This window comes from Mycteria americana, chromosome 3, assembly GCF_035582795.1.
Source record: "Mycteria americana isolate JAX WOST 10 ecotype Jacksonville Zoo and Gardens chromosome 3, USCA_MyAme_1.0, whole genome shotgun sequence".
In the NCBI taxonomy this organism is placed as follows: domain Eukaryota; kingdom Metazoa; phylum Chordata; class Aves; order Ciconiiformes; family Ciconiidae; genus Mycteria; species Mycteria americana.
The window spans coordinates 17,330,535-17,345,763 of record NC_134367.1 but is presented as its reverse complement, the minus strand read 5'-3'; the positions used below and the strand labels follow the sequence as shown (position 1 = coordinate 17,345,763).

The following is a 15,229-nucleotide window of genomic DNA, read 5'->3' as shown; positions in this document are numbered from 1 at the left end:
ATTAAGCTCCTGGTTTCATTAAAACTGCTTCAGGGAAAACACTTTGGTTGACAGGAGCAGAACCTTTGTGGAGTTGGATGAGGGAAACGATGTTGTTCAAATAAAGGCTATTTAATTAATATAAAATAAATGCTGACTTTTTAAAGAAGGTGAATATGCACCTCTTGTTCTTCATACCTGTGTTCTCCCTTTCTTGTGCTATTAATCTATTTAAAACACGTGGAACCAGGTGGCACACGGCACACGGGGTCGGTTTCTCCAGGAAGCCAATTTCTGTCTCCAAATGCAGGAAAGTGAAATCTGTCTCCAAACGCAGGAACCAGTGTCAAAAGCGAGAATGAATCGGTAGGTAGGAGGGAGCAGAAAAGAGAGGGGGAGAGCAAGACAGGGATGGGGGCAACGTGGCATTTCCAGATCTCTACCTTAAACCCAGATTATGGTCATTCCCACACCTGGAAACAAGTTTTCTGCTTTCCCATTGCATCCCGAATCTTTTAAAACCAGGTATAATATGTATTATGGGTAATACACGCAATGTAAAAACCAGGTACAACACGCAGCACCCGCAGCTAAACCTCTCTTCACCAGACACCGCGCACGCCGCCAGCGACCGAGGCTGCGCCGGCCGCCGCCGCCCGCCCCGGGCCGGGCTGTGCCGCGCCGCTGGGCCCCGCCTGCAATGCTGCGCCCGCCCGCGCCACGCGGGGCCGGCGGGGCGGGGCGGGGCGGGGCGGGGCTCGGCGCGGGGCGGGGCCTCCGCGCTCTCCCGCCTTTTTCCCCGCTCCGCCGGCGCCAAAGCGCAGGGCAGGGCTTTTCCTCCCGCCGCCGTCGCCACAAAGGGAGGCGGGGCCCCGGCCGGGGCGCCAGCCAATGGGAGCGCGAAGGCGGGCGGCGGCGGGCGCGGCGCGGGCTGTGAGTGGTCAGCCGGGCGTTCTGGCGCCAAGTTCGAAGGGGATATAAAGGGGCGGCGCGGGGCTCCCTGCTCCCGCCGGTCAGTGCTGCTCGTTTCGCCGCCGCTGCCGCCATGCTGTCCGCCCGCGCCCCGCTCGCCGCCCGCCACGACCAGCCCCGCCTGTCGCCCATGAAGAGCCTGTCGCCCATGAAGAACCTGGCGCTGAGCGACAAGGAGAACACGGTGAGCGCCCGCCCGTCCTCCCGCTCCCTGCCCGGGAGCGCCGCAGCGCTCTCACCCTGCCCCTCTCTCCCCGCAGCCCCCCGCGCTCAGCAGCGCCCGCGTCCTGGCCAGCAAGGCGGCCCGCAAGATCTTCCAGGAGGGCGACGGGAAGCCGGTGAGTGCGGAACGCCCGGGCACCGCGCCCGCCCTTCTCCCCTTCCCCGGCGGCTCGCGCAGCCCCGCTCCGCTGTTCTCCCCCCCACGGGGGGGCTGTCTCTTCTTTCTCTCCCCGCGGTGAGCCTGGGGGCCGCTCGTCCCCGCCGAGCGCTGCCCCCGCGCCCCTCTCCCTCACGGGGGTCTCCCTTCCCCTCCCCCGGCCAGCTGCCCCCTCTCAGCTTCCCGCCAAAGCCCGGCGTCGCCTCAGCTGCCCCCGCCCCCGGAGCGGCCCCGCCGCTGAGGCGAGCCGAGCCCGAGCCGCTCTCCGCCGCTCCAGGTGCCGCGGGGCGCGGAGGAGGAGGAGCCGCTGCTGCGGGACAACCCCCGCCGCTTCGTCATCTTCCCCATCCAGTACCACGACATCTGGCAGATGTACAAGAAGGCCGAGGCCTCCTTCTGGACGGCGGAGGAGGTGAGGGGGCGGGCGGGCCTCGGCTCCCCCGGCAGCGCCCGCCCGGGCACGGCCCTTCCTGCCGGCGGCTCCCGCCCGCAGCCCTCGGGCGGTGCCCGGGAGCCCGGGCCGTGCTGCAGGGCAGCCCCGGGGCTCTGCTACGGGCCTCGTACCTGAAGCCCCCTTCTCTATTTATTTCATCGGTTTTTCTGGCAATGGTTTAGGTGGACCTTTCCAAAGACATCCAGCACTGGGAGTCCCTGAAGCCTGAGGAGAAGTACTTCATTTCTCACGTCCTTGCCTTTTTTGCTGCCAGCGATGGCATTGTCAATGAAAACTTGGTAAGTGTGTAGAAACAGGCCTGACGGAAACATTGCTTTGTGAAGTGAAGCTAGCAAATGACTACACGTTTGACACACTTGCTGGCTGATCTAGCTTGTTTGCTAGATCATGTAGTGTTACAACAGGTAATGCTGTCCTATGTTAAAAGCAACCCCAATTTGCTTATCATAATCTACAAGTTAGCCCATTCCCCTGTGGGGCACTGAGTGTTGCCTTATAGTAACACTTGGCTGGTTCAGAGCCCTTGTTCTGCCTCTACCCTCTCAGTGTTCTTCTCCCCTAATTGGGGGCTAAGTAAAACTAAGAATTTTTCCTATTTCCCTTGGGACCAAAGAGCAACTTGTGACTTGGAGCTGTGAGAGGCTACTGCTCTTCGTATTGCTGTTAATAATCCACATGTCTGGAATTAATCTGAAGAGAATTCTGTGGGCTGAGGAAGGGCTGTTACAGACAGCATCAATGCCTCTAACCTGTGACTTGGTTATAAATACTTTTGCAAACACTCACTTATTTCCTCTAGGTGGAGCGGTTCAGTCAAGAAGTACAAATCACAGAAGCTCGTTGTTTCTATGGCTTCCAGATTGCCATGGAAAATATACATTCAGAAATGTACAGTCTTCTTATTGACACCTACATTAAAGATTCTAAAGAAAGGTTTGTATTGCTTGATGATGAAAGGTTTGAAACTTTGAGATTTAAGTGATGCATATCAGTCACTCTGACTTTAAGGCTAATTTTAGGATTTAAACTAGATTTATATAAAATACCCATGCTGCTTAAGAGCAACTTCAGAATATCTTTCTCTTCTGAAGTGTATGAGCAAGAACTTGCTTACATTAAGAGTGAAACTGAAACCACTTAATACTGAAATAAAGGAATGAAACTATGTGAAAGATGGAACAGTCAAATAAGGGGGTATATTAAATTACAGTAAGTGTGCATATGGAGGACCCCCACACCTAGTAGAAAGCTATGTAGGAAAATTTCTCTGAGAATGATATAACTTTTAATAAAATGTCATATCTAAACCTCAGTGCATTTAGTTAATGGCTAGCACTTCTATATAGCATGTGCTGCCCTTACTCACTTGACTATTTTGCTTGAGGGGTGGGAAAAGCATGTTGTATTTGCCAAAAAGTGGCTTGTGGTCTTGATAAAAAGTTATAGCCAAAGTGTAACATTTTCATAACAAGATGAGTCAATTCAAGAATGGTATCTTAAAACTAAATGCAGGGCTTTGAGCAGTCCAGACTTTGAGTTATTCTGGTGGTGTCCTGTCAGACCAACATCCTGTTGAGAGAGATGTCATGTGGTATTGCAGTGCTATTTCCAGTCTAGAGGTATTTAATTGCTGCTGCTTTGTAGAAAGCTGACCATGTCACTTGTACTCTGAGATGCTTAATTCCACTAAGTGTTTAAGGAAGAATTGCTTACATGAGAGCTTTGGTGCCTTGCTGTAGGAAAGTGGAGGCTGGTTGGTTGGTAGTTTTGAAAGTCTTGTTCACATACAACACTTGATGAAACAGTACTCCCCTTGATTTTTTCATGGGAATTCATGTGAACTGGTGTTCATGTGATGGAAGCTAATGAAAAGGCAGCTGATAGGTACAAAATAAAATGGGGAAGGAGACTTAATTATCAGGGTGAAGGTGCAGAGCACTTGTAAGTGAGCAACACCATCTATGGCTATGAATATTTATTGTACTAATTGTGCTGATGTCCAATTCTAATGAGTTTTATCCTTCTCAGGGAATTTCTTTTTAATGCTATTGAAACGTTACCATGTGTTAAAAAGAAGGCTGACTGGGCCATGCGCTGGATTGGGGACAAGAAAGCAACATATGGTGAGTACATCTTTTGGAAGCAAAGTGAAATTCCTTTCCTAAAAAAGATGGAGGAACTACTATTTCTCCAGACTTCACAGAGATTACTGTTGTCGCAGGCAGAGTACGTGCTCTCTGGTATAAGACACTGGTACAATTCTGGAGACAAAAAATAATTCTCATCTTGCAAATGATCTACTGACACGAATCTGTAAAATTGCTGGCATTTTGAATAATCATAGAATCATAGAATGGTTTGGGTTGGAAGGGGACCTTAAAGATCATGTAGTACCAACCCTCCTGCCGTGGGCAGGGACATCTTCCACTAGATCAGGTTGCTCAGAGCCCCGTCCAACCTGGCCTTGAACACTTGCAGGGATGGGGCATCCACAGCTTCTCTGGGCAACCTGTTCCAGTGTCTCACCTCCTGAACGGTAGCTCATGTGGCAATCTTCACATGCCTGGCTATATGATCAAATTGCTGTCACGTGTCCAGAACTGTACTGGCCATCTACATCCAGCAGGCTCATACAGCTGGAGGCTGTAGCTCCTCTGCCTTACTGACTCTTGATGTCTCACTTCAAAGGTGAGATGAGGTGGTACAGATCATTATTTCACTTGTATTAAAACATTCTTCATGGCCAAAGTTCCTTGCTTAAAGATGAGCAGACACAGATTTAAATCAGCTGTTAAAATGACTGTTTTTTTCAGTGTGCAATCTTTGAAAAAGGATGGTATCGATGGTTAACCTGGGGGAAAGAAGCTTTGGCTTCAGCTACTTAGTTAGCTACTCTAATTAGTTTTCACTTCCTTTTGTGTTTAAAAGTTTTTACTGTAATAATTTTAAGGACTGGCACACTTGAGCAGAAACTTCTTCATTCTCCTTGGAGGATGCAGTTCACTGGTCTATTTGCAACTTCTGGGTATTAATCCTGTTAAGTTTTCTGTGTGATGTTACTATCAGTCTTTTCTTAACAGGAGAACGTGTAGTAGCTTTTGCAGCAGTGGAAGGAATCTTCTTTTCTGGCTCTTTTGCATCAATTTTTTGGCTGAAGAAAAGAGGATTAATGCCTGGACTCACTTTTTCTAACGAACTCATCAGTAGAGATGAGGTATGAATCAAATTCTAGCAGTTAAGATGGTAATGTGCCACAGTAGCTCAAAGTAATGATATTCAATTGGAGCCTATATTTTAAAACAGGAGTATGTTTAGAAACAGGCAGTCTATGAAGCTCACTAAAGTGTGTAAACGTGTCATGATGGATCTTGCAGCAGAGAATGAATTAACTTAGCATTTTACTTCCTCTTCAGTAGTTTAAGGTTCTCACCAGCCATTCAGAGCAAGTGCTTGCAAGTGCTATACCTTGCTGTTTGGAGCAAGTGCAGCTGGTACTGGCTGAACTCACTTGTGTCCTTCAGGTTAGGCAGAAAGTTGTCTATAGATAATACTAAATACTGTGGCAAGTGTAAAGATGCTGCTATAGATATTGGGCTGTTTATTCTGTGCTACTGATTTGAGTGGCTCTTTTAAATCAGTGTTCCTGAAATAATTTTCTGAAACTTCTTTCCAGGGCTTGCACTGTGATTTTGCCTGCCTTATGTTCAAGCACTTGATACACAAACCATCAGAGGAGAGAGTAAAGGAAATCATCATGAATGCTGTTCTCATAGAACAGGTAATTGTCTGCTCCTTGTTTAAGAACTTGATCACAGTTAAGAAGAAAGCTGGGGAGCTGTTGGGTATAAAATTAACCTAGATGGTACAGAGTGAATACCAGTTTGTACATAAAGTGCTTCTGTTATCTGCAGGAATTCTTGACGGAGGCACTGCCTGTAAAGCTGATTGGCATGAACTGCACTTTAATGAAACAGTACATAGAGTTTGTAGCAGACCGGCTTATGTTGGAACTGGGATTTAACAAGGTAAGGCTCTAATACATTGAATCTTTCATGGGGGAAAAAATGATAAGTTTAATTTCCTCCAGAAATCCAAATCCTAAACTGAAAATGGCTGCAGCAATATTGGTATACCTTGTAAAACCATTTAGCAGTCTTGCTGCTAGATCCTGTTTGGAGACCCACAGAAGGAAAAGCAAAAGGATGCCTTGGAAAAACAGCTATATGAGTTGCTGTGCTTCTATCTACTGCAGCTAAAAGACAGGAACAAATAGAGTAGAGAAGGCTTGGGGCAGCCTTCTGTTCACTACAGAGTAAGCCTGCTGATGTTGTCATTAGACTCCTTCTGGCTGATCTCTAATGCTCTCATGATTTCAAGATGTGAGCACCTGTAGTGACTATAGAATTGCCTTTGCATTTCAGATCTACAAAGCAGAGAATCCTTTTGACTTCATGGAAAACATCTCTCTGGAAGGCAAGACCAATTTCTTTGAGAAGCGTGTAGGTGAATATCAGAGGATGGGAGTCATGTCAAAGCCCACAGACAACTCTTTCACCCTGGATGCGGAATTTTAAATGAACTGAGACCATATGAGTTAGTGTGTATGCTCCCCTGTTTACAGGGAAACCTTAAGTATATTGAGTCACAGTGTGACTTGGATTCCTGTACTAAAATCCCACTCTTGAAAAGTGTGGTGATATTGGTACTTTCAGGAGGCTAGTGTAGCTCCAGCAGTAAAATCCCTTTTTATTAGACTTTGCCAATGGTGTTAATCCATAGAATGTTTAGATGTATCTCTTACAACATAGGCAACTCCATTTTGTGAAAGATACGGGCACCTTCCTTCTGCAAGATGGGAGGTTGTGAGCAGTGACCACTAGCTTCTGCTGTTCTCCCCATAAACAAAAGAGCAGTTGAGAAATTCTGGTCTTAAATTTGCTGAATGCTCTGCAGAAAACTCTGGAGGCAACTACATGACCTCACTGCTTTCTTAGCAGGTTTTAAGTTTACCTTTTTACTATTGTTTTAATAGTTTGTACATAAACCTGGCACTTTAATGGTTAAAATAAAGAACTGTCTTGTAATACTCGACAATGGTAAAATGCAAGTCTAAATCTTTAGACTTTTGCAACCTAACCTTTCATGACTTGTGCTTCTTTCCGGGTATGTAACTTAAAAATGGTGCTACAAATCCAACTATATTGATTTTGAAATCTATCAAAGAACAAGAAACTTGGTATGGAAGGTGAAGAACTTAATAAATTGGATATTCTGCGTACTGAAAAATAACATGCCAGCTGGCTTCTGGACTTAATTGCTTTTTCTTTAATACCTGGGAACAGTATTTCATATAATAGTAATAAAGAGCTGGTTGGATTCAGTGTCGCACTGGCTTCAGTGCTCCAATGGGCAAAGCTATGTGTTAATTTCCTTCTGAATTGCAGACTTTCTGAGGAAATGCAAGTTCTGCAGGAAATAGCTGCTTAGTCATGTGGTTGGTAGATGTCAGCTGAAACTGTTATGCTTAGCTCTGACTTTCAGATCGACTGCACTAAACGGATGGTGTTTCAGGGTAAACTCAGCTAATTCAGGCTGGAGCAGTATTCTTAGCTTCTGCATCATGCAGTTAAGTTTTGATATATAACAGTAGTGAAAACAAAGTCTCCTACAACATTGTTACTCTGCACTAAACATGGAGCAACAGGAATGAGTATACTTAATATAACTTTGGTAAGGGCATGCGTTCTGTGAAGGAGTTCCCTCTGGTCTCAGATTAAGAGTTCCTGCAATTGATCTGCAGTGAGATTAAATAACAATGGGATAGACTAAAATTAGCTACTGCTTTGATGTACAAAAAGGAGTTTATTCCATGATCTAATTGAACACCTAACTAACAAGGACTCTCCTGCAATGTAGTTGATATGGAAAATAAAATTTACAGAACTTAAAGCATTTCCTTGAAAGGAAGGAATGCTGGAATTTGCTTCTTTCTGCTAAAGTGCTCCTTCTTTTGAAGTGTAATACGTATGGTGCTGCTTTGAGAGACGCTGCCTTGGTGTAAAATTAACTGACTTGCTGGTCTTCGCTCCTTTGCTCTTGATTGCACTGAAGGTGATGGTGTGTGACTGTTCTTCCCCTGGGTATGTGAAGCTAGCAGGATGTGCACATTTCCAGGGCTATCCTAGGGAGAAAAAACATAAATAATTAAAAAATCCCAAGCCCCAAAGTCTGGAATTCAAAGTAGAAGATACAAGACTGTTAACAGATGGCTCTCTAATGCCCCTGCAGTGCTGATGTTGGTAACAGGTCAGTGATTGCAGTGGTCTGAGAAGAATATATTAGGAACTGGAACAGGGACATGTTAAGTTGGATAGCCAGTCATGTTTTGAAACACTGGAACTTGATGCTTGTTTTTAAAGTTAAGACAGGTTTCTGGCTGAATATCAGCATTTTGTTCTCAGCAAATTGGGCTTTGTGCTTTTTCCTGGCTTCTTTTAGCAGTCAAAGCTTTGATCAAATTAAGTATGATACAAAGCATCAGAACTCATGGTGTAGGGCTATGTGTAGAGCATAAATGAGGCAGTAATAATGTACTGAGATTGGCCTGGACCTAAGTATGATTTAGCAGCATTCAATTTATATTCAAATCTGTTGAGTAAGACTACTCTAATCTATGGGTACAGTCTAGCTATATTATAGCTATCTCTTCCCACTTCATTCTTGGTATGTGGCAAGGATCAATGCATGGAAATGATTAGGGTGGAAAGCTTTAATTTGTTATCCTTAATTCTGGAATATATGAACTGGAACTGTATTTTCAACATAATATAGGATGACTGCTTGGAATGGATGTGTGATGGCTAAGTAATCATTTGTAATGGCAGGTAGGAAGAATGTCCCTTTTAGCCAAGCATTGCTCTTATAGAGTAATAGATACTGTAGACACAGACGCATTAGAGATAGATTAGATAGGAATTAGAAGTGATTCAACAAGAGAGTAAGACTTACTGTGGCTGGTATTAATCTTATCCTGGTGCCACTGATGTCTAAATGCCTCCTTAGTTTTCGTTTATATACTAGCTATAATGCAAATCAGTTTTTAATGTATAGTCTGGAGAAAAGCTATGCATCTGGTCCACCTATTTTAATTCTCAGTTCTCACAAAGATTTAAATGTCTTGTTGTTGCTTAGTTTGCATAGATCATGTCCAAGTGTTGATAAAATACTTGTTTACTGAAAATGGATTACTTTCCAATTTGATTGAGATGCCAGTTGTTTTGACACTTGATCCTCTTAAGCATTGAGGAGATAAGTCTCTTATTTCTTTCCAAAGAATAAACTAATACTCCAAAAAATAAGTTTCAGTAGAAATTTAACTGACCCTTTGGAATATGTTTTGGAATGGAGGTTGGAGAACCAGGAGAGACTTGAAGCAAAGTGATAAAAGTGCTGATTTTTTTATCCATGTATGAATCGGAACAGCTGTCTAGTAGGGGTTCTGGCACAGTAATTGCCGCAAGTGAAAAGCGATTAGGCTAGTAGAGGAAAAAATACTGAGGGATAAGTAAAACCGGATATATTTGGTGGTGCAATACTGTGATGTCTGTTGTTAATTTATGCAGAACTGATCCCTAGCTATCCCCCATGTTTTTTATTGCTGTTAAAATTAATGGTTTTTAATAGCAGCAGATAAAGTGGAAGAACAGTAACCTCAAGCATAGTTTCTCATTATATTTATTTCCTACTGTAATTTGTTAAAAAAAATTGTATGGGTTCAGGTAAGAAAGTTTTCATAACTCTAACACATTTTCACTTCAGGTTACATGTTGAATGTTGAAAACCTTAGGCGATGTGGAAGAGTAAGAGCAACAACCTAATGTCAGCCTTGTCCTCAGGAAGCAACTGCAACATTAGAGTGTAATGACAAAAAGAAAATCCGCAGATTTCTCAAATTTCCTGGAGTGATTATAGCAATTTGTGCCCAGAAGAGGTCAGAGAACAGTTGCAGCTGCTCATGCCTGCAGCAGGGCACAGTCAGCCTGCAAATCTGAAGGCATATTAACAGTCTGGTGTGATCCCTGAAGGGTAACCGCTTCCTCCACACCAGTCAATCGGAAACTTTGCCTGGCAGAAAGCAGTAAATGAATGGAGTTGACTCATTCAAAGCCTACTTTTCAGTCAGCCATGGCTCATTTTATTTGAAGCTGTTGGTTACCTCTTAGTGCTTTGGCCTCTCTTTTTGTGCATAGTGAATTATGAGAAGTAAATGCTTTCATCAGGAAGGATTTGAGAGTTGGAGAGCTAGGTCTCATGTCCTTTTATTGATGGACAGCTAACTTTTTGTTAGGAGTTCATCCCTTGGGAGTATTACTGAGATTCTATGATCTGCACAGTACAGATGTCGTTTGGTTTCTGCGGTAAAACAGTGTTTACATGAAGAATGGCTGAAAGATTAAACTAACAGGAAAAAAAAGCCTGATATGTGTCAGATCCTTGTGTTAGATAGTGGTTTTAAAGTTATGCCCAACTGATCTTTGAAGTAATGATAATATTGCTACTTCCTGAGCCTGCAGAGAAATGGGGGGAAAACTTTTTATCCTGTTAGTATATTGTGGACTTCAATGATGAGGTCTTACTGACATTGTTGATCAGCTGAAAAATGGTGGTGTTTGGGCGTCTGCCCTTAGATGTAGCTGTGGGACACTGGGTGGGATGAGGAAGGAACACCAGTTTTCATTCCCACATCTGGGTGTTACTGGTGCTCTGTTGGGTATCAGCTGAGAACCCTGTGTTGCCGTCATGATCCAGAGGTAAGGCCAAGCAACAGCAAATCCCAGGGCATTGACTGGCCACCAGAGCTGTGCCTTTGGCTCCTGACTTTTTCTCCCACACCACATTGTGCTTTTGAATCTGGAGAGGAGTTTGAAGGTGAGTGCTTCATGCTCCAGAAGAATGGGTTGTGTTAAAGCCCTCCCTGCTGTGAATGCTTATCCTATTTCTGCAAGTACAAATTCTGAGATGTATCGGGGTGGAGGAATTTAAAATGAATACCTCTTCTTCCCCCTGCTGTCAGTAATTTTTTTAAACTTCAAATATATAGGGAAAAATACCTCAGTGGAAAGGCTTTGCAACTCTTTCCAATAACCAAATCCCTCTTCTGCTTTTTCCCTGGTTTAATACAGTGTGTAGTTTGTTCCACAGGAAGTGTTGCTTTGTTCATCAGATAAAGATTACAGTGAATTACTAGGAGATGCTTAAGCCATATAGCACTTGGGAGCATTTGGCTGATGCTGAACACTTGTGTGTTGAGGTTTTTCTTTTGGCCTAAGGGTGAACACTCCAGTGTTGGATACACACTGGTGATTCTGTGATGCAGACTGGGGAAAAAAAAATCCCAGGCCAGTTTCTGCTACCAAATACCAAATTACCGGTAAGTAATTTGTATTTTCCATCCGGTAAGTAATTTGTATTTTCCATGTGTTGTAGGATTTAGCTTAAAGCAGGGGGGAGTTTGCAAGGTATCCAAATCTTGGGAGTGCTGAGCTTCCAAAAAAGTTGAGCTGTGTGTTTCTGTTGCCTTTGGGGTTAGGGGGTGCTGCTACTCCTGTTACAGCCTTTCTTATTGTGAAACGCTGTTGATATAATCCAGGGTGGCTTGGGTAGTCTTTGCTCCCCCTTGGATCAGGCCTAGCAGTGTGGTAGTGTTTATTTTTCCGTTAGATTCTCATTTTATTGAGGATGTAGCAAATGGATTGTCAGGTAATTAAGCCAGTTCATGGCATCCAAATGAATTGTGGGGTAACTAAACCAGTCGGCTAAATCAGTCATTCAAAGACTGAGGTGTTTGGCCCTGGAGGAAGATGCTTGCAGGTATTTTTTGCAGATGGACTAGTATTTAGGCAAACCTGTTCTTGCAGTCTAAGTATGTCCTCGGTTCGGTATGTTCCTGGAGAAAGTGTACCTCCAGACCCCTGTTTCCAAAGATGCTGCTTGGGCTAGAGCACCAGAGGAGGACAGTGGAGTGACGCTCTTCCATTCATTTCAAAGTCCCACTTGATGCTCATCTGCATATTTGACCACTTACACAGCATTTTATTTCATATTTTGCTGGCCTTCTCTGACACCTTTAGCCTTATTGCCAGGTGTTTTTCCTATCCTCCTAGGTAGGGAGCTTCCTACCTTGCTTGTCCTTTTAGCCACCTGTCAGAATCCAGCTCCTAGATGCTCTCCGAGGTGTTACCCAATGATCTAGCTCAGAGGCAGTTGCAAGCTCATGTAGATCTAGGTTAAGCAACAGCAAACACCAAACCCTGCTTTGCCTGTGTCTAGCATCCTTCTGCAGCCTTGTGCGCTGCTCTACTGGCAGGGACTGCAGCAAGTCTGCCTTGTGACTGGTGTTGGCCAAAGCTTTCCTGCTTCCCTTTGGAAGATGCTGCCTCATTAAAATGAAAATATTTGGTAAGAATTTCTCTGAAATACTCAACTGGCGAAATTCTGATGTGATTCAAAATCAAGATGAAACATTTGGCTTCAGCAGTGTTTCTTGTGGTGACTTTATTGCTTCCTTTGTGCTCTTTTATGTAATGGTTTTGTTTTGATGTGATCCAGGAGCTTTCAGTAAGTGTGTTTGTGTCAGTGCTTCAGAATGGATCTCCATCCTCCCAGCCCTGGATCTCTGCTCTGGGGAGAAATTGAAATGTGTTTTCCCAATTCAGGACACAAACAGACAGCAGTCTTGAGTTGCCACCTGCTTTAGTTTTAACTTGGTTCTGTAAGTAGCAGAGAATATGCTGACAGCTGGATTTCCATACACCTCTGTCTCTCCTTGGTATTTAACTGAATGATTTATCTTGTCTTTGAATTTATTTTCAGGGTGATGCTAACATGACCCACCCCCCCACCCCCACCCCCCACCCGAAAGGGAAAAAACCAAACCCCCTACATTTCTCTGCTTTAAAAGTTAACATTCAGCAGGCAGCAGTCATTAGATGAACGTGAGAAACATGGTTTTGAGGCAGGGAGTGTATTAGAAATGAGCATTTCACAATAGAGAAATGTTAGCTGGGCCAAGCATTCGGTGTCTGTTCTGGCTGTAAATTTCTGTGATGCCACTTAAATGCAATCTCAGCTATAAGGAGGACTAAAATATAATTCACTCCTAAAAGGAACAGAAATATTAATTGTATATTGGATTCTGTAATAACTTTAAGTAGAATGCACTGTAGCTTTATTGAAGGCTTAGCAACAACTTTGCTGTTTCAATTACTGCTTCTGAAAATTGTATCTCATTCTATTAATATAACTATTACTGTTGCTCTTGATAATACTGTAAATATGTACAGATATACAGACTTTGGGAAAATTACTCTGATGTGGGTTTATTGCTGTGTGTGAACTAAGACTGGAAAACATCGGGCAACCTAATAAGATTATTTTTCAATACACGTTTCCATAAAACGGTTAACCCTTGTCAAATTGAAAAGCTATTTACTATGCTAAGTAGGCTAATTTTATGATAAGTTTTTAATCTTGCCACCTTTCCATTATTAGCTGTGATACTGCACTTCCACTACTAAATCCGCAAGATTATATATGAAATAGTAGAATGGCTGGTTGCATTTAAATTAATTAAAGCAAAAATGTTTCAAATAAAATGTTAAATATTGCTTGTAGATATTCAAGAAGCAGATGTGATTTCACCACTTATATCCCCAAATAACACACACAAAAACAGATTGAGACACATTTAAATATGCATATACACTCAAGCGTAGCTCTTCAGGCTCCCCAGGGGGGAGTGAATGTTGTGTGGCTTAGGGAAAGTTGTTCATGATGGAGTAATTTTGCCTGAAGGAGCCATTTAGGAACGGGCTTTCCAAAAATGATCATCATGCAACTGGTCCTGGCGCTTGCGTTGAGGTGAGCAGGCAGGGGCTGGCTGATGGGGTGTTGCTGTGCCCTTGGGGTGGCACACCTGGTTCTGGAGCAGGTCTCCAGGCAGATGGGTCAGATGGGTGCTCCATGCCCTCCTCTTGCCTGTATGCACATGGTTTCTCTGCTAACTCAAATGTTATTTCTCTTTGGGTTAGGCCCCTGCCACAGCAGTTAATCTAAAAGATTGTTTTGGAGTAATTTGTGCTGAATCACGTTACCTATCGCAAGCACTACATCTGGCTGTCACCAGGGGGGCTCCTTGGTAAAGAAAGCAACAGCTGCTCCAGCAGTTCAGGTGACAGTGCCAAGCACCGGCTGCTCATGAAGTGCTGAGGGACTGTCACATCTGGGGGAAAGCTGGGCTGCTGAGGCTTTCCCTCCCTATGTGAATATAGGTATGGTCCGTATTTGTTTGCTTACTGAGTGCAGGGCAAGAGATTACACATGCAAATCCTGCTCTGCACAAGATTTTGTAGCAGACTTTCTCTTTTAATGTGGTATGGGCTGCTGGGTTTTTTGGGGGAGCTGCCTGTTCTGCAGTGTGGGTGTTTCTCTTGTGACCTCACACACGTGGGACTACATGGAAGTGCGTCATATGTGCTTAATTTCACCGTGCAACATGACAGCTGAGGATGGGAATGGTTTTCTAGTTGATGTGCCATGTATTTTAATGAATGCTAGAACTCCATTAGTACTCTCCTGCACCCACTGCTCTGGGTGCTCTTTCTGGACGGTGCTGAGCTCTTTTTTGGGATGCTGGGGCCATAGCAAGCAAGTAGTATAGCTGCTGTAGAGAAGGACTTCTCGGGATGCAACCACAAGTGCCCTCAGCAGGGAGGGATCCTCGTGTCTGTTAATCTTGACTTCTTCCCTCAGGAATCAGGCTCATGTCTCTCCTTCCAGCCTTCAGCAGTTAAAAACAATCCAAGCAGAAAGGTGGATTTAATGGGGTGGATGGGAGGGTGTGATAAGAGGGCAGAGAGGGGCTCTTCATTTTGTCCTGCAGACCCTCTAATTGGGGTTGGTTCTCAGCTCAGGGTACTGTCAGCCCAGAAATAACTTATATCAGGTGTAATCACACAGTGAGGTGATAAAGGTGGGCTTAGTAGGTCTGAACATTGGTGTATGCCTTCCCTCTGCTGCTGATCAAAGCACTAGGTGATATTGAACCCAGGTGGAAGGTGGTTCTTGTTTCCAGTGGCTTCACCTGAAGGGAGCATTTCACTTGCTGAGAAAACCATGTATTCTTGTGCTGGTAGTTCATTTAAAATGCACTGTGCTATAAATGGAGATGTCGCATCTTCTGAACAACTGCAGGGGCTTCCCTAAGGTGTGGTTACCCATGTGGCTTTGAGGACCAAGCCTGTGTTCATACAGGTGCTGGCATGGGGTGAAGCCAGAGATGTGGCTGCTAGCAAGGGATGGAGCCAGCTGCAGTGTGGTGCCCAGCCTTGGCTCTTCCTGCTGCAGCCACACCACACCTGGGCACAGCACCATCTGCCTCTGAATGT

The 15,229-nt window shown here is 44.4% G+C and overlaps 1 protein-coding gene across 1 annotated transcript; it reads left to right on the top strand.

Moving 5' to 3' along the window:
* Positions 1 to 986: 986 nt before the first annotated feature.
* On the top strand, positions 987 to 7,164 carry RRM2 (ribonucleotide reductase regulatory subunit M2). Its single transcript, XM_075497962.1, has 10 exons — positions 987 to 1,135; positions 1,212 to 1,289; positions 1,608 to 1,742; positions 1,946 to 2,062; positions 2,584 to 2,717; positions 3,813 to 3,907; positions 4,865 to 4,998; positions 5,458 to 5,562; positions 5,696 to 5,809; positions 6,206 to 7,164. The coding sequence occupies exons 1-10, from the start codon at positions 1,025 to 1,027 to the stop codon at positions 6,356 to 6,358; spliced, it is 1,176 nt and encodes a 391-aa protein (XP_075354077.1). The 5' UTR covers positions 987 to 1,024; the 3' UTR covers positions 6,359 to 7,164.
* The last annotated feature ends 8,065 nt before the right edge of the window (positions 7,165 to 15,229 follow it).